The sequence below is a fragment of the Strongylocentrotus purpuratus genome, unplaced genomic scaffold, assembly GCF_000002235.5.
Source record: "Strongylocentrotus purpuratus isolate Spur 01 unplaced genomic scaffold, Spur_5.0 spur5_scaffold_21, whole genome shotgun sequence".
NCBI lineage: Eukaryota > Metazoa > Echinodermata > Echinoidea > Camarodonta > Strongylocentrotidae > Strongylocentrotus > Strongylocentrotus purpuratus.
This window is the reverse complement of record NW_022145607.1, coordinates 25,497,351-25,519,040: the sequence shown is the minus strand read 5'-3', so window position 1 is coordinate 25,519,040 and position 21,690 is coordinate 25,497,351. Positions and strand designations below refer to the sequence as shown.

The following is a 21,690-nucleotide window of genomic DNA, read 5'->3' as shown; positions in this document are numbered from 1 at the left end:
CTTTTTTATACATGTGCTTCATAGTACATTCTCGTTTATTATAACCTTATCTAAAAATTGCAAATCAAAGTTCATGTATTCTACGTCTTACATTTAAAATACTTTTGTGAAACTGTGTTTGCTAGCTTAACATTCTGAAATGAATGATCCATAAATGTTTCTTTATACAATATTTTCTTTCGTCTGAAAGTGCTGCACAAAAGCCGATTCTCACAGGCTGGCTTTGTGTAGCAAGATCGCGCCTGTCAGTATGGGAACAGATGCAGAGAGACAGCTACGCTCTTAGAAAACGCTTCCTCCAGGCTTAATTGGCGAATTAGCCTGTTGGCATCACATTAAAACAATAGGGTGGGACAGTGGAGTTAATGGAGCCATGCCTGGGGGAATGGGGGAAATTAATGACCCGTTTAATCTCCTCATTTCATCTTCCATAATTTGAAAGAAATTGTTTTTTTAAAGGTTATTAATAATAATAATAATATACCGTACTTATATAGCGCATATCACAATATGTCTCTATGCGCTGTAAGAAAGAGTAAGAAGGAAAGGTGGATAGAGTAACATAAGAAGAGTGAGATCTGCTCAAAATACTTTCTCTCGTTAACATTGGAAAGTATATTTGAAAAGAAATGTTTTAAGACGCGCCTTAAAGTTGTCAACAGTATCAGTATCCGGTAATTTATTTCAAAGTTTGGCCGATGCAACCTGAAAAGAGCGAGACCCGTAGAATTTAGTATTATATTTGTGGAATGGTGAGGAGAGACTTTTGGGAAGATCTGAGGGTTCTGTTTGGAACATATAGGGTAAGAAATTCCGTTAAATAATTACACTGTATTACATATACAGGGCTACCCTGAAAATCTAAATATATGGCGGTCAAAGGTTATATACATTATTTCAAATCCTGAACATGTTTCCCGAGAGAAACTAAACAACTTTTAATTATCTTCTGTTAAGAGCCAACATAGCTCTACATCCCGAAGTATTATGAGTTCACTGCCCTTTTTTCTGTAAATTCAAATCTACCAAGGTTAAACTGAGCATTAGACCTTTGCACAATATGCCTTGACGTTGATAATTACTAATTATGATGACTTTCACTGTTGAAAGGCCATGCCAAATTTCTGTATTACATAAATTGAACATTATTTTAGCCAATGTAGACTGAATGGGTTTTTAATGACTTGTGAAGCATAATTCATAAAAGCTAACGACAAGCTGTCATTATAATTAAACATAAATTATCATGACATTCTCAGACTCTTTAGGCATTTTGTTTCTAATGTAGTTGGTTCATTGTTTTACTTAAAAGCCAGTACAGTGCTGTCTCCACCCCCTTCTTCTTTACAGTGTAACTTTACGCAGGTATATCATATTATATTCTTTTGGAAAGGCACATTTGGGGCAACTGCAGGCACCAAAAACGTGGCTGCAATGCTGCAAACTTGAAACTGCCCATGCAGTAACAAAACAAAAATCAAATGTAAAATATTTGTAATGAAACTTGTCATTAATATTCCTCTACTCCTCTTGTGTTCAAGATTATTAGCTCTGTTCTGAGCCTTTAAAGCTTCATTTCTTTCTCTTTGTTTACATTTTCTTTCCTTGTTGTTAGGAGGCTTGTGCCTTATTCATACTAATAGGCAAAAAATTACATTAATTTCATTTTAAATCTAATTTTGATTCATTTGTGATCGTTTGGGCCCGGATCCAATGATTGTTCAGCAGACAGCCATGTGTTTAATGATCATAGTATTCTGGATTTATATAGCACCTAATACATCTACAATGTCTCTAGGCGCTGTAAAGATATATCATTATCCCAGTCATCCGATTCAGGCCTGCTCGCATAAAATTCATACAAACTTCTCCACTCCCTGGGGAGTCTTTTAACAGATGCTCACAACCGTTTCATAGACACAGGCCATTAGCCTGTTGATACTGTTGCTCTGTTCTATTTACAGCTAAACTTATAAACGTATCAACAAGGAACTTAATTTTGTGGTTCTAAAAACATTCTCTACAGCAAATATAAAGCAAAACTTATTATAAATAGAGTGAGAACATCCACAACTGTTCACTTTTCCAAGTATTGTTCATAAATTTCTTTTCAACGCAAACCTCCTACACCTTAATGCAGTTTGTGAGCTGATATCTAAAGACAGGAACATCAACTTTTCAATTTTATATAAAGTGGCATAATAATTGTACCACAGTTATTGTCTTGTATCCTTCTATCAAAATTAGATATAATTCATAATCTCCAATGGCAATATTTGGCAAGTAGTCAAATAAAGATGCAAGATAGGAAAGTATAAAAAGTACAAATGGGGGGCACTAACTTTATAGTTCTTTTGGGGTAGAAAATCTAGAAATAGGATTTGTTTTAATCACTATCGGCTTGTTCGCACTATCAGAAATCTTCACTAAGTTATACAAAGAAATATCTATAAAATCAGTTTGCAGCAAAGAGTCATATTAAAGACTGTCAATACAACTGGGCCAGAAGGGATTAGACCACTCAGCCAGGTCACTGACAGGTGGCTATCTCATCAACTCAGCTCTCAACTAACATAAGAAAAAGAGGATCATGGGGGACCAACAGGCACCAATTGTGGAAGTTTTCTTTATAGAGGGAGCAAGTAGCTACAACTAGGACAGCGGGGCTTCAATGTGAAAGCAACATTGTAGAAACAGGTCGGGTGAGGATTTCAATGGCTGCAAATCAGAAATGGTCACTCGCAATTAGTACTGCCCAGTTATCATTTTTTTGGCATTCACATGAGCAATGGACCCTGATGCTTTACTGAGTCTTAGGGCGCGTTTATCGGGGCTTGCCACTAGATATGTACATATCATACCCCACTATCATACCCCACTATCGAACCCCACTATACGATCGTGATTTGCGGGATGTCGCGTTTATCGACTCTTCAAGATTCACAATAAAGGCCTTGTCTCTTCGCAGCTGCTCAGCGCTATTTCTCCGAACCGGAAACTAGCCTGGGAATTCCTATTTGTATGTGAGGTTCAAAACAGCTTTGCGTTTATCGATCTCTCAGAAACGTGATTCTGGCTGTATGTCACATTCAAAACACACCTTTTTGCGTCTTTAGATATGCCCATATCTAAAGCCCTTTAAAAAAGGCTTTGCGTTCATCACCTTCTAAATTGGCCTGAAAGACGTTTGAGAAACCTGATTCTAGCCAAAAATTTGGTTGAACTGGTGACAACATTTTGTTGTACCACATTCAAACTACAGAAAACCTCGATAGTAAGCAACCATTGGACCGACAGGTCTGAGGGACTCGGTAATGAGGATTAATGCCTTACTAAAGGCCACTAGCCCACTGTCTTGGTTTCGAACCCTGGACCTCCCGATTACGAGACCACCGCTCTACTACCAAGCCATCGTGTCGCCTATCATACAAAATATAGTTATAACGTTCTATTATTATTAGGTGATGAATTTTGCAAGCCTGAACATGGGATATTAGTCATAAAAAAAGAGCAGGGGTCAGGAAAAAAGGGGGTCATGGCGGGGAAGCATTTTGGTCAAGAAGTCGTGACTGGAACAATAGCTGAAAAACGGATATGGGCATCCTTACTGTACTTTATTTAGGCCAAAGGAGGAAAGGTTTCAAAAGATGCTTTTAATGTACATATATACTTTTTTATGAGAGAGAGAGAGGGAATGGGAGAGAAGGAGATGAGAAAATATCAAGAGAGAGAGAGGAGGGGGGGGGGGGTAAGAATTCAAGCAACTTCCGACAAAACTCTGTAATGTGAGAAAAAAACGATGGTTTGTTGCAGACATTGTGACTTCTTTTGCTTTGTTCCGTTTAAATTAGGAGGGTAATGAACTTGGATTGGCGGAGCAGGAGAAAAAGACATTAAAGAAATTAGAGGAGAAGGGTAAAAGGGTAAAAAGGAACAGCGAAGCTAGAGGCTATATCCCCTTGTCAAACTTGTTCACACCTCATCTTGAGCTGGAGAGAGGAAAACTAGTCAGACTTGAAACTGGCCTTAGTTCGGCCCTTGGGATTTGATATAGTTTTAAAGAGCGTAGTAGGTCCATGATATAAGCCTCTTTTCTTTTTGGAACGGGGAGGGGGGTCGGGTCCTGGCAAGATGTAATGTATAAAGTGTATTACAAGAAGACCCAAATATATCTTGTGTGTTTTGTGGACAGATCAGAACCACTCGTGTGCATAAAGATGGGAGCTACATAATCAGAATTGAAAATAGCTCTAGTTCTGCTCCTGCAAACTGATATTCCTGCATTCATTAAAGCAGGTTCTAAAGTTAAAAGGCAGGGGTAATATTCAGGGGAGTGTTAATGGTGTGACTATCAGCTCGAGTTTGCCAAAAATCCCACTATTTTCAGACTCGGATATTATCCCAAAGCTCGAAATTGCGTCTTAACTAGACTGATACGCTTATTACAAACTAGCTCGGGCAAGCGCAAATTAGCCTGCTATTTCCCAAATAGCTGGATATTTTGGAAACAAGACCAAGATTTCTCGTGATATTTTCTCTACCAAATATCCCGCTAATTGCAACAGCGGGTTGGTGAAGATGCAAATTAACCAGTTGATTTGCGTCTTCATCAACCCGGGATAGTTAAAATAGCAGGTTACTTGGCAAACTTAAGCTGACGAGGACAGTCTTATGGAGAATCGTTACACTGTATCCAGGGTTCTTTTGAATAGACGTCTTGGGAGGGCAGGAAGTAAACCTGGAAATCAAGACAGGAAGAGAGGGGGGCCAACCTCACTAAGATCAACAGGTACTGTACTCTCAAGACAAGACAATCAAAAACTCCTTCCCTGTTTCTCTCTCTTTCTCAATCTCTCAATCGCGCTCCTGTATTACCTTAATTTCTCTCTCTCCCTCTCTCTCTCGCTCTCTCTGTTTCTTTCCGTCGCTCTCTGTCTGTCTCTCTCTTGTACCTTAGTTTCTTTCCCTCAGTCTGATTCCTCTGTGCTTTCTCTCTCTCTTTTTGTCTGTCTGTCTGTCTCTCTCTCTCTTGTGTCTCTCTCAGTCTCCCTCTCCCTCTCTGTTTCTCTGTCTGTCTCTCTTCCTCTCTCTCTCTCACCCTCTCTAGCTCCCTTTCTATAATTCTTCATAATCAATCACTTTCATCAAGGCTACATTTTGGCACACCTCTACTTCAGGCCCCAATAAGCTCCCATGCCAAATCAAATGTATTCTGGACTTAGCTCCCTGGACTTAGTTATGACATTAATATGTGTAGACCTATGGGAGTTTAACACTACAGAAAGTGTTAAGGTAAAAAAAGGCTATCAGCATCTGCAAGAAGTCCACAAGAGCTATGTATTTTCAATAGCAGTATCAGTCTTCTTGACAACCTGAAAAGTTGACCCGAGGCTTGGCCGACATAGCAACACGAAATGTAAGCAGACTTGACTCCAAGTATTGTAGTTCATTCATTAATAACAGGTTAATGAAATAACTTGTCACTAGGTCCCCAGGAAAGAAACATCCATAAATTTGAACATGTTGGTAAACTGGGCCCGCCTTATATAAAGAGTTACGATTGATCCAAATTAATCGTAAGTCCTCCAATCAATCGCAAGTTTGCAATCTCCTATCTCTTATGTACAAAGTTGCCATTGATATCAATCGCAAATAAGTTGCGATTGATATCAACTCTTTATAAGACGGGACCCTGGTCTATTGTTGCAGGATCACTTGTCATGGAACTTAAGATGCTTACCTGAGTGATCCGCACAGCCCTCTGCTTTAGGAGGTGAGTTTGAGGCACTGCCTGTCTGTCCTCTGAAGTGGTCTCCAATTCCCTTCAAAATACCCTTCAGACTCAGGCTACGCTTTTTCTTCGCTGTGTCTCCCCTGTCTCTTCCCCCTGATGCTGAAAGAAACAAAAGATAAAACGGAGAATCATCGGTTATATTGATGCCGATGAACAGCACATTGCAATATTTATGACTGGGCTTGTTACAATCTCATTCGGCAAACATTTAGAATTTACTAGAACTGCACTGAAACATCAACATGCTTGATGATGTAAATCCTTCTATGATCCCCTTCAATGTGTGAAACATCCCACTTTAGACCAGCTTCTTAAAAACAGCTTCTGCCCCTCTCCTCCTAACATCATATTAGACTCCATAACACCATATATATATAGTCTGAATCCATGCACTTCAAACCCAGCCAATCCCCCCCCCCCCCCCCTCCAACACACCATTTCCCAAAGGCTGCATGGACATTTAAACAGAGAATATAGTGGTTTCAATAGAGGATGAAATAACCATGAAGATTATTTTTCAAAACATACAAACATTAATAAATAATCAAAATGCTTCCTTTACAAGCTAAAGAAATTTAGAATTTAAAATTTAAAAGTAGCTCAGGAAAAAATATGTCATTATCATAACACAATAACACAAGATTACATCAACCTATTCAGGAAGGAAGAAAACCGACATTTTTAGAAGCTCACATATCCTAATCAGTCTTCATCATTAAATTTCTTTGTTTTCTTTTTTGGAATTAGCTAGTGCAAGCTAAGATCACTTCGTATAAAGCCCTTGGTAGTTAAATATACTCCCTGGCTTTTACACAGGAAGCAATCAATGCATCAATTAATCATAATAAAAAGTAAGCTTTTAATGGATGTCTCTCTTAAAACCCTCGTTAATCTTGGAGGGAAAGTAAAAGTAAAACCAAAACAGGATGGATCATCAATGCATCTGTCATCTGTCGGGAACCAGAAGGGTGTTGACTTTGTGTTTAATGTATATGAGCTACTGCCTTTCTGGCTCTTAATACACGATACAACCATCACAAAACAGTCATGTGATGTTAAAGTGTGTATTAACATGTTCTCCAATGCATATTAAATATGTTGGGTCAATTAAATCTGGCATCTACTACTGTTATGTGGTCAATTTGTTTAAATGTGTATGTGGCCCAGCACTGCTTGAAAACAATAAAATTTGCAAAAATACTTGTACAGTGTATTGTGTATATAGTGGCAAAATTATGTGCTATAGATAGACTTGGGCTTGTCTTAATTTTTATAAATTCTGAACACATACAAGAATAACAAGAATAACAAAAGAAAGGTCCTGACTTGCATTTCAGTATTGGAAGGGAACCTGTCTGATAAAAATTGATTTTGAAATACACGTCATCTACAAAGAATTTTTAGTTTTCACAGAAATATTTGACTCCAAAAAATATATCATGTTCACACACCACATCCATTCCAAATTTTTGCTTTAGAAATCTTTGCACGTTCAAATCAAATCCAACATTCTTTTGCATAGTTTGGCACAACAACTCCTGTCCATATTAGGGATTTGACCATTTCTGGGCTGCAAACATTACTTATAAAGACAACATATTCTTGGCTACCTGCCAATAAAAATCTGCGTATGTATATTCTCATGAGACCCTGCTCCATTTTAGAAATAAGTTCAATATTTCTGATTCCAAAATCTGATTTACTTGCAAAATATCACAGCATCATAGGTCTGTTTTGTATCGTTCAATGTGTTTTGTTCTACATATTTATTTATTATTTTTATTGTTTTAAATCTTTAAATCTGTAGATTTTGAAAGATTTGAAGATAAAAAGTTTTTATCAGTGATGTGATCATAATAGGCAGGAAGGTAGCTGCACAAGGGGGACTGTCCATGCTCGAAACATTTCAGATTATCACAACGTGGAATCGGGAAGAGAAGGAAAATGGGCTAGCTACTCGTGTCCTGGACACCTGCACAACGTATGAGCTATTCATTTATTGTTAACCCTTCCAGGACAGATATTGCGTACGTGTCGAGTAGTCCCATATACATCTTTCTGTGTACAGTGCTTGTAACTTTACCAAAACTGGGACAAATTTCTTATCATTTTGATGATTCCAGAACCTTGCAGTACACACCAATACTTATATGCTAGATGATCAACCTTTTCTGATCGATTCCACGACGTTTCTTTCACAATGCAATCGCATGACCATAGCTGGTCTGTATCTTTAAATAAAATGTCTCTGAAAACAATATACAAGGGCAAGAATGTTCCTGAAAAGTTTTGAAAATATAAGATATATGATGGATGACGCCTTTCCATCCATTCAAAGCAATTTTGTTTTGAAATAAGTCCATAGCCAGGTAGGTGCACAACTACATAATACAGTTTAAAAATTGAAACTGTTGAATATTTGAAAGAAATAGCACTGAAATATTACCATTGACAATTTGTGGCACCATGTAATTCCATTTTGTTCTTCCTGGTAACTTAAAAATACCCTGCACCTGTTTTATAGATTGTAAATACAGGCCTACTGCTTCTTAGCATCTTCCGAATCTATTGTTTATCATCAATGATCTGGCACCTTGTCTTAACTCATCTCAACATAAATCTGTTTTGTATTATGATTAGTCTTGCTTCAGCGTGATCTGTCAAATACATTTATAGATCTCAAGACTTAAAATAATACCCGTCAAACAAATATAAAAGATAGTCACGCGATACTTTTGTTCATGCCTATTGTTTATATAGAAGAGTCCTGTGTATCTAGAACAATCTTCTAAGTGGAAAGAAACCTCGGATCTGACTTTGTAAATGTATATGCTTCACAGAAAAAAATATGAGAAACCGAAAGTAATGGACATCAAAAGTTATTTGGCACCTAATCATCTTGACATAAGAGCATGTCTTTGGAAACAATGATTCTGGGACAATAAAAAAAAAATAAAAAAAAAGCATTTATCATAGTCATAAAGTTTGATTTTTGGATGATAAACTACTTTTCATCCACACATAGAAGTTAAAGTGCACTCTGTATAATTGAAGGGCCCTCAGGGAGAACAGTATAAATACTGATGAGGCTACCCTGGGTAAACAAGGCATATTATTAGAATTATTACACTCAGTTTTTTTCTTTAATAACAGCTTTGACAATCAAACTGAATGATGATCTGTTCCTAGCTCCACTTAATCCAAAGTTTTTAATATTGTCTTCTTTCCTTTTCATTGCTCATGTTTTTTTCTTCATATGAGCTAAAACAAAGAACAAATTGAACACAATATCCGTATCTCATAAAGTTAACAAACAATGTCTGGTTTAATGACTGACTCATGCCATAAACCCCTTTATACAATGCCATTAAATAAAAATCTAGATTGCCAAATTGTTAATATTCTCGAAGAAGAAAAGTTTGTATTTCTTCTTTTAAAATGGAAACTTGTTAGTAGATTCTAAACATGGTTAAGTTTGATGTCATAGAATGATATTTATATCAAAATATTTTATGCTATTCTTCATTTTCTAAAAAATAGGACTACAAAAAAAAAAAAAAAACAACATATGAATAAAGGCATATAAGGCAAACAAATGCACGAGCACATGCAAGCAAATACAAACAAAAGTCATAAACTTTTATAATGAAGACATAACAGAACCAGAAAAGGTTAAGGTTAACTATGATTTGAATAACATGTACCGGCACTAATAAAGGTGAACAAACCTTTCTCACATCACATTATTGTATTTGTTATGCATTTTTGGTTAATCTTTATCATCTAACCTTAAAGAGAAGGTTGAGTTCTGGGAAGAGGTGAAACATAATTTGTGAGCGTCATAATTGTTATTGTGCAAGTGTAGAAGAACATCACAGAAAAAATGTTCCCTGTAAAGTATGGCTCTTCAAATGCCTTCCTATTCTGAATATGTCATGTAAACAGCTTAAAAATTTGGGCCTCATTTTTATGCCACATGTTTGTGTAGTCCCATATATCTTTCTGTGTACAGAGCTTGTTACTTTTACCAAGTCTGGGCCAGATTTCTTAACATTTTGATGATTCCAAAACCTTGCAGTACGCACAAATACTTATATGCTACATGATCAACTTTTTCTGATCGATTCTTTGCCGTTTATTTCACAATGCAATCGCATGACCAGAACTGAACTTCACCTTTAAAGGTTCTGGTTTATGTGCCATGAAATATTTCAATTGTTGTCTGCACTGAATACCATTGTAATTACGCCGTGAACTGCACCCAATGTCATCTCCAACCACAGATGTCAACAACCCAATTATCATTGTTTATAATATCCCTTTTCAATAAAAAAAAAAAAAAATCAATGATGCATTCATGATTGAATACTCATGTCTTTGTCATTAAAATCTAATTATAGAATCATTAGGTGATTTGCAAGGGGGGGGGGGGTCGCATGTACGTGCACTAATCCAGGTAGGTGCTAAACTGAAAATGAATGAATTAATCTCTTTCTCCAAAAAAGTGTATCACATTTTAGTGATAATAATCATATACTTTGGGTTTCTGAATATTATCTCTAATATAGCCTGTGTTTTCATAACTATCTTGCTTATAAGTGGAATTATATCAAATTCACTGTGAATAATTCAAATACATTCCAGCACATATGACTGGCATCCAGAGCACCCAGATTTGCCAGTTAGGCAATTTAGTGTCCAATTACCTTGCAGAAGTTGGCAAATCTTACTACAGAGTTAAGAATTCATGATATCTGCATGACCTGAACTGTAACACCTTTTCCAAACATTTTCTTTAGATACAAAATTATGTGTAATTCTTTATTGGAAAAAGAAATGCAACTTGATTGGTGTCTAGTTGGGAAATCAGACTTTTTTGTTTTGTTAAAGTAAGTCTCTAGTTAAGAAATATTTCCATCATTACAACACACACAGGATCGACCAACAGACAAAATTTCAGTATAGTCTGTGGTCCTCAAGTCTGGAAAATGTCCTGTCAAAACTTTCCTGTCACTACCTAGCTATACCCTTTCACATCTATGCTAGACTCTTCTACCTCTTAAAGAAGCCATGGAGTCCAGCCTTTAGACCTTAACCCTTGATAAGTCCTGTCAAATCTGTCTCACACCCCTACCTAGCTTCCCTTCTACACCTCCGCTAGTCTGCTCTGGCTCTTGGTCTTCCCAGGAACAAGCCAACAGCCATAGGAGTATACTGACAGTCTTTGGTCCCCAACCCTTGATAAGTCTTGTCAAAACTCTCCCGTCCCAACCTAGCTACCCTTACACACCTGTGCTAGTTTGCTCTGGCTCTTGGTCTTCCCAGGAAACAGGCCAACGAACATAGGAGTATACTGACAGTCTTTGGTCCCCAACCCTTGATAAGTCTTGCCAAATCTCTCACACCCCTACCTAGCTACCCTTCCACACCTGAGCTAGTCTGTTCTAGCTCCCTTTCTTCCTGAGAACAGACCGCGACATAGAATTTACAGTCTTCAGTCCTCAACCCTTGATAAGTCCTGTCAAATATCTCACACCCTTACCTATAGCTACCCTTCCACACCTGCGATAGACTGATCTTGCTTTTAATCTTCTGAGGAACAAGCCAACAGACATAGGAGTATACTGACAGTCTTCAGTCCTCAGCCCTTGATAAGTCTTGCCAAAGACTCTCCTGTCCTTACCTAGCTACCCTTCTACATCTATGCTAGACTCTTCTACCTCTTGAAGAAGCCATGGACATAGGAGTACAGCCTTTAGCCCTGAACCCTTGATAAGTCCAAATCTATCACACTCCTACATAGCTACACCCTTCCACATCTTATGCTAGATTAATCTACCTCTCAAAAAAACCAACAGACATAGGAGAACAGTCTTTGGTACCCAACCCTTGATAAGTCTTGTCAAAACTCTCATGTCCCTATACCCAGCCACCCTTTACACACCTGTGCTAGTCTGTTCTAGCTATCATTCTTCTTGAGAACAGGCCACGACATAGAATTACAGTCTTCGGTCCTAAACCCTTGATAAGTCCTGTCATATCTCTCACACCCCTACCTATAGCTACCCTTCCCCACCTGCACTAGTCTGTTCTAGCTCCCTTTCTTCCTGAGAACAGACCACGACATAAAATTACAGTCTTCGGTCCTGCATGAACCCTTGATAAGTCCTGTCAAATCTCTCACAACCCTTACCTATAGCTACCCTTCCCCACCTGCGCCAGACTGTCATAGCTAAAGGGTTTCCTGACTAACTGTCACCAAGTCATATCACATTAACTGATATCCCCCTCACACTCGATACTGGTAATCTATGGCAAATGATACGGCAGTATTCAGGCTACAAACCCTCTGGAAAATAGCAAAGTTAATTTTACCATAATTCTCAGGATATCTACTTTTTTCACAGATAACCTATTATAATCCCTTCTTCTACTGAAAAATAAAGTTGGCAAAAAAACACAGAAAGGAACTTCAAGTTCTTGCTGGAGATGGCTTATTTTCATAAAATTGTTTCAATGGGCTTGCACTTGGGCAGCAGACAATTCGTCGCTGTTTTCACGAAGTGACGGTAGTGAAAAAAAATTGCATTCACTTTGCGTGACGATTTTCCTCACTACCGTCACTTCGTGAAAACAAGGACAAATTAAGTGTCCACAGTTAAAAAGAGCTCCATGAAATATAGAAAAAACTAAATGAATAAATATAAACATTAAATAAATAAATAAACAAACTAATTAACCAATGGATGAACGAATCAAATAAATGAATGTATGAGTAAATGAATATTAAAATGAATAATAAGTAAATGAAATAAATTTCAATTTCAAAACCACCCCCTATACGATGTCTCAAGTTTTCTTTCTTTTTTTAAACAGCTACAGTGAAATAATTATGCTATATAAATCATTTTCGTCAGATGATTTTACAATTGGCTAATTGCAAATTTCAGTCCAAAATGTTAAAGTAAGCACTGCAACAACTTGATGAGGAAATGCCTCTCAAGTGTAATTACTAAGTGTACTTGAATGACTTTCCTAAATTCGCTGAGTCATTTCCTTCAGGGCACTAGTAGAAAATGTGCAAAAGAGAAAGTTGTTGATAAGGCCACCAATGAAAGAAGGAATCCCCTAAAATGTGCTGCTTAATTTTCTTAAGTCCTGTGGTAAATGTGCCCTGTGCATATCGATATCAATCTATCTATCTATCTACCTATCTAAATGTATATATTCCAAGATTTGTAAAAAAATATATATTATTCATGGTTTTCACGAATTAAGAAGCTCTCTAGTCTCCATTAGGAATACATAATTGTGCTTGCTCTTATATAGGCATATTCAGAAAAAAGGTGAAATCAAGGGTAAATATAATACCAGATATTTGCTAGTTGCTAATAAATTGTTATTCTTTCTAAAAGATTATCCCTGATATTGGGATTAGCATTCAATTACAGACACTCTATTTCAAAATCAATTACTTCTAGATGTCGTTTCAGGTCATGGCCAATTCCACGATCTCCCTTCACACTGTACACATCGAACGATACGGCACGTGGAGCAATCGAGACGTGACTCGTGTGAAGCGTACACGCCTCTTATCGCTATGCCGACCTTTTTCGGCAACCACCTGGAAGGAAATTCGCTAATTGAACGATGTGTTATACAACGTGAAGTCATGTGACTTGATGTGGTTTTCAGTGTGAAGTTAATGATGTCATATATGGCAAGTGTTTTCTCATGTTCTTTTATCGATTCCTCAATAAAGCTTCTCATGACAAGGTCTTCGTGTACAGGATTATTTTGGGGAAGACTAAAATAGAATGTGCTTTATGCATATAGCAAAAGCATAGTTACCTGCCAAAGTTCTCCACAGAAAATTAGGACTACAGGGTAATTTTGTATGCATTTACACAGAAGGTTCAGAATTGAGAGGAATCTATTGAATTGCATACGAAATGGTTTTGCATACCAGTTTAAGTATTGAGGGAAAAAGAAGAATCCAATTTGTATGCTTTAATTCACCACAAGTTCATAACATGTTCAGAAAAAGTCAATGGAATATTGGAATCTATCGCAACATTTTGAAGCCCTCCCAAATAGAAATCATTTCTCCTTTAGAATAGTTAGCGGCTCTGTGGAAAAAATATAGGACTACTTTTTTTTTAGTTGAGCCAAAAAGAAACAATTAGATAGATGTCTCTGACTTCGGTTAATTAAACATTCACTACTCTTGCTGTTCCAAAGCTGTATTTTATCATTATTGTCATTAGAGTGCTGTAGCAAGCAAATAAGAGATGAAATATCATACATGTAGATCCTGAATATACCAATATATCGTATCCCCCTTCTCTTTCTTTGTTTTGTTCCTGTCATATTACAACCGGTGCTCCCATAAGTACTTTCGAGGATTTCCCCTCTCAACAACAAACCTATTAACGATTTTTGTTTCCTTATTATTGAGAATGTTGCAATAATTATAAAAGGCCTTGAAACCATTTAAACCATTTAATAGTAGTAGTATTGGTTTTTCAAAACCATTACCAGTTATTTAAAAAAAAAACCTACTTCCTTTATACTTTGTATTGCGTCTCTTGAACTAGGAAATGATGCCATGTCAACAACAACAAGATAATTGGAACATGCTATTATCACCAACATGAATCAGTAATTAGTCCTTATTTTTAAGGATGCATAATAAATTGATGTTATCACAACATGCAATTTCAATAGTGCACATAATATGAACTATACCAATATAAAGTCCACTCAATTGGATTCTTTACATTGATTTTGATTTGATTGATACACATTTCATGTATACAGGCCTATGAAGATGTATTTGCCTGTCATCAATACAAACCACAAGCTACTGAGTAAGAAACTTCCCCTACTTTTACCCTTTTTGTAAACAATTACTTCCTTTTTGGTAGATACACAAACAATTAACAACTAAATCATTTATACCCTGTGTATGTGCAAAACTGATTTGTCCAGATTTAGTTTCTTGAGAGTGAGACATATTAAAGCTTACATCTAAAAGTATTTAAAAACTGGTTAAACCAGTTCACCTTTCATTCTTGAGTTACAATACACACAAAAACATCAAATTTACAAGGGGTATGAGCACTTTAGTTGTTCACTGTAAATTCAGTTCTTTTGGCAATTACAATGCATAGGTAGTGGGGAAGGTTGAGGGGTGGGGGAGGAATGGGGAGGGAGACTGAACAGGGGAAAAGGGAGGGAAGAGGGGTGGGTGGGTGAAAGGACAGGAAGGGAGGGGGAGTGGAAGATGGTGACAGGGAGGTGAAAGGGCACTAAGGAAGGGGGGAAGAGGGAGTAGAAGGGGGAAGGGGAGGGGAGGAGAGGAGAGGAGAGAGGGGGAGGGGAAGAGAGAGGGGGAGGGGAAGAGAGAGGGGGAGGGGAAGAGAGAGGGGGAGGGGAAGAGAGAGGGGGAGAAATAGAAAGGGGGAGGGAGAGGGCAACAAGGGAGAGGAGGGGAGTGAATTGTTGTCTGCCTTTTGATTATTTCTTACGATATCAAACAACAAAAATTTGAAATATAGAAATCATGTAATACATATATTGAATGGCATATCACCTAGTAGTCGTGTGATAGAAGTAGTTGACCCCCAATCATAACCGTAACACAAATACTGTGGTATAACATTTTGATCATGAATAATACAGTAATTAAAAAACCCTCTAATTTTGGCCCTGACCCTATATATATATATATATATATATATATATATATATATAAGAAAACAAGTTAACAAAACAGAACCAATCTAGCAGGTTAAACACAAGCACAGTGATAAAGAATATGCCTTTCATCATTATAGTAATACCACATTTTAAACTGCTCTATAATGACTATTGGTATATAAACAATAACATTTCAAAAAGTAAACACAAAGTTTGAAAAAGTTTTAACTCACCTCCTCCATTTTTCCTATTCATCGTGTGATCCGGTGATGTTTGGCTGCAACGAAGATAAAAGACAAAAAGAATAGGAAACGTCCTTATTGGTGATTAATTAAGAGCAAAATAATGACATCAGCCACAGCACTACGATGGTGTATCCTACAATAATTCCACGCAAAGCAGAGATTATCCCGTCAGAATCCTTGCTCTCTCGCTGCTTGCTATATGGATCAGATTCTAATATCATATATCTCTTTCCTGGTTGCTGTTACGGTCGATGGCTTGGGCTGACTTTCAGGTCATGATTATGCATGACAGGCAGGCCGGCAGACAAAAGTGGAGCATACGCATGCCACACAACACACAGAGAATAGAAGTCAATTGCTTACTCATACCATGCTCATACTGGGTCGAAACCCACTTTGGTAAAGGAGGGGATTAGTCTCATTAACCAGACCTCCTTGAATAACTGGAACTTTTCTGATTGATGATGCTGGGGAATTTGCCACCGAAATGGCAATAAAATGATTTGCTGGAATTGGTTTCCATATAATTATGATGAATCTTCAAAAGCAAGTATATTGATATGACATTAAGTGTATAAACTTTGTAGTTGAATTAGACATGATCACAAAAGGTCCGCAACATTATTACTTAGGTATACAAACAAAAAAATGAATATACTCTCTATCAATTGCTATCTGTTCTCCAAATATTTAGGAGTATAGTCCCAAACTTGGGTTCATTCATAACTTCTTCATACAGAGCCAGTATCATAACGGCATGAAAAGGGCCCATTTTACAAACCAATATATCAATATGCCCAGCATGAAATTACCATTCAGAAAATATTCTGTTTGAAATTGTTGATATTTTCTTCTTTGTGAAATGTAGTGGCACGCATCCAGAACTTTATCACACAGAGGTAGACCCACATTGCTAAGACATGAAGCTGGAAAATACATGAAGCTGGAAAATACATGTACTATCAGGATTAGGTTTACCGTTACGTGAGCATACATGTCTTTTAACTGTCAAAGTATAATTATTTTTTTACTAACAAACATGATTAAATATTTATTCATTTTGGGTTTCGGACGGGTCTTGTCATGCCGATACCTTTCGTTAAGCTACCTTAGAGGCTGTTCACACTGCAATGAGATAGCGCGGTCTATCGTAGCACCTCCTTTTTTCTAGCGCGCGCTAGACCGCGCTATCTCTTGTGGACCACCCCCAAGAGGTGCTCCAGTGACACGCCGTTTTGGCTCGCCGTGGCTCGCTGTTTGGCGGACCGAAACGACGTTGTACCTTCCAAACTGCAGAGATAGCGAGGTCTAGCGCGCGCTATCTCTGCCGGTGTGAACAGCCTCATGGTCTGAACCCTGAACAGGCTACGAGTATATGCACAGGACACCATTACCCTGAACACAATAGATGATGATATCGTTTATTTATATCTTGATCATAACCTTTCATGATAGTACAAAGTGAGTCACCTGACCAAAACACAATCAAGTAGCTTTACCTCGATTTATTATGGGAAATACAACTCAGGGTCAACTATAGCATGAAGGAAATACAACCCCTCTCTTAAAGGTAATACAAAGTTTTGGTACGAGGTCATGAATTTGGTTCAAATGAACATTTTGGGAAGCATATGCGTTCCTACAATATTCAGTGATCGTTGTCGCGGTTGAAATCGAGTCTAAGGTTATGAAATTGTAAATAATACACTCTTTATGTTGTATAGCTCCCTCTCAAGGTCAATATATTAATTAAGCTATAAAACAACATTTCTTGACCCAAATCGACCGATTAGCTAATCCTGTTTAGAAATTGTATATCACAACTACATATTCTGAGATTTTCATGGTCGCAGCTACCATTGTACGGCCGTAGGTGCTATTTGAAATTTATCAAAATTTACCGGGAGCACCGGTAAATTGTTATATTCCATTTTTCTCAAAAGCAAAAGTATTTTTGGGTCTAATTTTTTAGAGCTTATAAAACATCCACAGGGGCATCCAAATATATCAACATTGTAAAGAATCACTATCCACCCAATTTTCAAAATTTCCAAAAACTTTGTATTACCTTTAAAATAATGAATATGTCAAATCATAAATAAATACCGGTAAGTATAACAAAAACCCAGAAAACAAGAGAGAGCCATTGATTAGAGAAAGCCTAAGTAAGAAATGTAACAAAGTATAGTAAAACACATCAGAGTAAACCAGATTCGTTAAACCTATATGATTGTTGGTCAGAACGTCACTTGTGATCTGACATATCATCTGGCAACATTTGCTACATACTTGATTTTGTAAAAGATCTAGGTTTAGGCACCATCATAATCTGTTAAAGATAAACTTTAGTACTGGTAATGCGATTGCATTGTGAAAGAAAAGGTGTGGAAAGGATCAGAAACAGTTGACCATGTAGCATATAAGTATTGGTGTGCACTGCAAGGTTCTGGAGTCATCAAAATCATAATAAATTTGACCGAGTCTTGGTAAAGTAACAGCACTGTACACAGAAAGCTATATATGGGACAACACACATGGTGTCGGGGCTAGTACTACCTTGATTTCCTTGTCTTTCTATGCTCATTACTCAGCCAGTATACATTTTCTTCCAAACCTGTTTGGCACATGTCATTTATTTGTAATCTTGAACATTCAGTGTAAGTTTCGTTTGATTCTGTGAGAATTAATTTTCTTTTTTTTACCAGAACTGGAGTTTATCTTTAATCTGAAACTATAACTTCTATCAGACTTTCCAGTTCTCGACCCACTGTATTTGTAGGAAAACCAAAAACGTCTTTGCAAAATATACCCATCGCCGGTGCTGCCCTCTATGGCCAAAAACCATAGTTGCGGTAGCGAGAATTGGAATGATTTCTTACCAAAGGGCATTAGAGCAGTGACATGGTTTTGAATCTGTGGTCAGGAAAGCTATCAAGCCTCCTTAAAATACATTTTCAAGAGAGCAACATCAACAAAGTTAGTGGAAACTATGAATATATTTTCAAATTACTTGAGGCTGGATGGATTGGAGGTTAAGACCAGTGGTCACGTAACTGGGAGGTTGTCAAGTTGATGTAGTGGTGCCCATTGGTAAAGCATTAATGCTAAGTTACCAATTACCAAGTCCCTTGGAGAGTACCTACAGCTGTAGGTCCCCTATGCGCTTACAAGCAAATAGATTTCTTAGCAGCCAGGTAAATAAAGCGTCATTACCTTCATCGCCATTGTCAAACATAAACGTAAAGAGAAAATATGTGTATTAGAACTGTTACAGTCTGATCGAGTAAGACTATCTGAGAAAACCCAGCTCTGGATATCAGACTTTGCTTATTGGTACTTTGCTTCCTTCTGATTGGTCAGATATATTGCCTAGTAATCAAAGACTGTTTTTATTGGCCATGGTCAAGGAAATGGCTTAAGCTAAAACAAAGTTTAATAGTCTCAGTATTCTAGACCCAAGTTGAACCATGCAGTGGGAAAGAGGGCCAGGTAGAGGCGAGTGAGGGATAGTGGACAGGGAAAAAAGATTGAACAGAGAAAGAGGCAGAATGAGAGGACAGGAGGATAAGAGTGGGACAGAGAGAAGGGAGGGAGAGAGAGAGAGAGGAAGGGATAGAAAGAGAGAGAGAGAGAGAGAGAGAGAGAGACCAGATTTGCTTGGGGGCAGAGGAGCAGAAACTATCAAACAGAGGAGAGTTCTTAAACAGTTGGGGAAGACAGATAGGGAAGTGTTATTAAAAAAATCAAAAAAATCTTTAGAATTAACAAACTTATTCCACAGTATGTATTCTACAAGGAAGTTAGGATATATATACCTACAAAATCATATTTTGGTGGCAGGAAAAACAAAGGCTTTCCAGCATTGCAATGAAAATTTCACATTTTTCTATCCTAAAATGATATTTGATCAATCATCTCAGAGCTACAAAGGGGTAAACTAATAAGGGCAAAGCATTATGTTCAACTTGGTCACCATAAAAGAAGACAAATGGATGCAAATTAATTTATGAGAATGACATTGTGGAATAAATCTGTCCAACCCACTAACCCAGAAGGGATTATAGACTTTAAAATGATTGATTGATAGAGTTCATAAATTATATCTCAACAACCTTCCTAAACTTAACTTGAAGGTCTAAAGTCATTGAAGATAATGGAATGACAATTAAGTCATAAAATTGATATTTGCAATACTTAGTTGACATGAACTTTGAAAGAAACCTCAAACAAGTTTGTTCAAAATACAGGTCAAATCAGCCTTGTGCTTTTGTCCACACAAAATGGGTCAAACATATTGGTCATTTGTGATGATCGAATGAATAGCCAAAGAAAAGTTTAGCTAAAAAAAAAGTCATAAAACATTGATAAAGGTCACTTGTTAATTTCTTAATGTTTCTAAACAGGTCACAAGCACATCTTCTGAAATCAGTATTATGATTGGAGAGTTGTATTAGACATTATGAACTTTTGAAGTTGCGACCGATCAAACACAAATTGGCAGCGCTGTAATGTATCTTGCGAGGTCCTCTCCAATCTGCTCTGTACATAATATTTCATAAACTTTAATTTTCTTTGTTACTGTTGATGGAATAGATTTTCATCCATACTAGAAACATATTTGCAATACAGGTAATTATATTTAGGGTGCATGTATTATTGAAAAGTTTCTTGAGGGAAAATGACAATTTTTAGTTGGTTTTTTTTTTTGCACAGAGCAAATAAGATACATCACAGAGTTGCCAACTTGTATTTGATTGATTGCAACTTCACAATTTCATAAATTTCCTATTTGTAATCAGAATTTGCTCAAACTTTCACTGACCTGTTCCTCTCATTTTTCTGCTTCTATTAAAACCAACTCAATATCAGGGTGGATTTTCCCATTCACAACACAGTTTCAGCCACTTTTCCATTAAAAAATCAGAGCTGCATATAGAATCTCATCTTCTCTTGGGAAAAAATCTGTTTGGTATGTTGCAAATTAATCCATGATCTTTCTGTTTTTGCTCATATCTTCAAGAAAATAAAACTGGAATTGTATAAATTCATTAAATTGACTCTCTACATATAGAAATCAAGCTAGCTCGAGTCCCTTTAAGTACATTCACCTTTGAAGCCTCAGTAACGAATCCTCACTTTCATTCCAGAAACGACTGATTGGCAACATTCCAATCCATTCTTAATACATAACCTAGAGGGATTAGTTTTCATTTTAATCCAACCCAAGAGCCTCCATGCCAACATGTCTGTGTTCAGTGTCCAGGGTTCATAGGCATGAGATTAATATTCAGATATTCCGCCCTATGTATTCATTACGAAAACCCATATTTTACATAAGAACACAGAAGTCACATTTAATAAAGGGCCTTCCCATGTCAGCCTTTCTCTATTGAGCCAAGTCTCCTACCTTCATTAAAATTCACCCCAAAACTATTTGTTATTCAAATTAAAAAGCTTATTGGAGCAAAGACATAGGGAAAAAATTCAAATGTTTTCAAATTCTTTAGTAACAAAAATATCAAAAGGTAGAATCCCTTCCCCTTTAACAAAAAGTTAATTGAACCTATATCCTTGAATGTTATGCTCTCCCTTTCACCCTCCCAAAAGATGTTGCCACTTCCACTCAAGATAATAATAATAGCTCACATTTATAATGCGCTTAATACTACGTTTCTAGGCGCGGAACATATTATTACCCCGGTCATCGGATTCAGGCTTACCCGCACACAAGATATGCACATTCTCCACTCCCTGGGGAGCATTTCAGCCAGTCGCCATTTTACAAGCGCCACTTGCTAATCAAACCACATTAGCTTTCGCATCCTACCGGGTACCCATTTTAACACCTGGGTGGAGAGTGGCAAATGTAGATCAATGTCTTGCCAAAGGACATTAGTGCCGCGGCAGGACTTGAACCGCGGACCTTGTGATCCACAGTCCGGTGACATA

At 37.2% G+C, this 21,690-nt stretch overlaps 1 protein-coding gene across 5 annotated transcripts in view; it reads right to left on the bottom strand.

The window, feature by feature from the left end:
* Positions 1–21,690, bottom strand: part of LOC100893663 (SAM and SH3 domain-containing protein 1) — a 74,149-nt gene that overhangs the window by 38,598 nt on the left and 13,861 nt on the right. For all 5 annotated transcript variants that reach the window (XM_030995480.1, XM_030995479.1, XM_030995482.1 and 2 more), the window contains exons 2-3: positions 15,730–15,773; positions 5,741–5,893 (exon numbers count right to left, since the gene is read on the bottom strand). In XM_030995480.1, the coding sequence (XP_030851340.1) occupies positions 5,741–5,893; positions 15,730–15,773 (197 nt within the window). The remainder of the gene's footprint in view (positions 1–5,740; positions 5,894–15,729; positions 15,774–21,690) is intronic.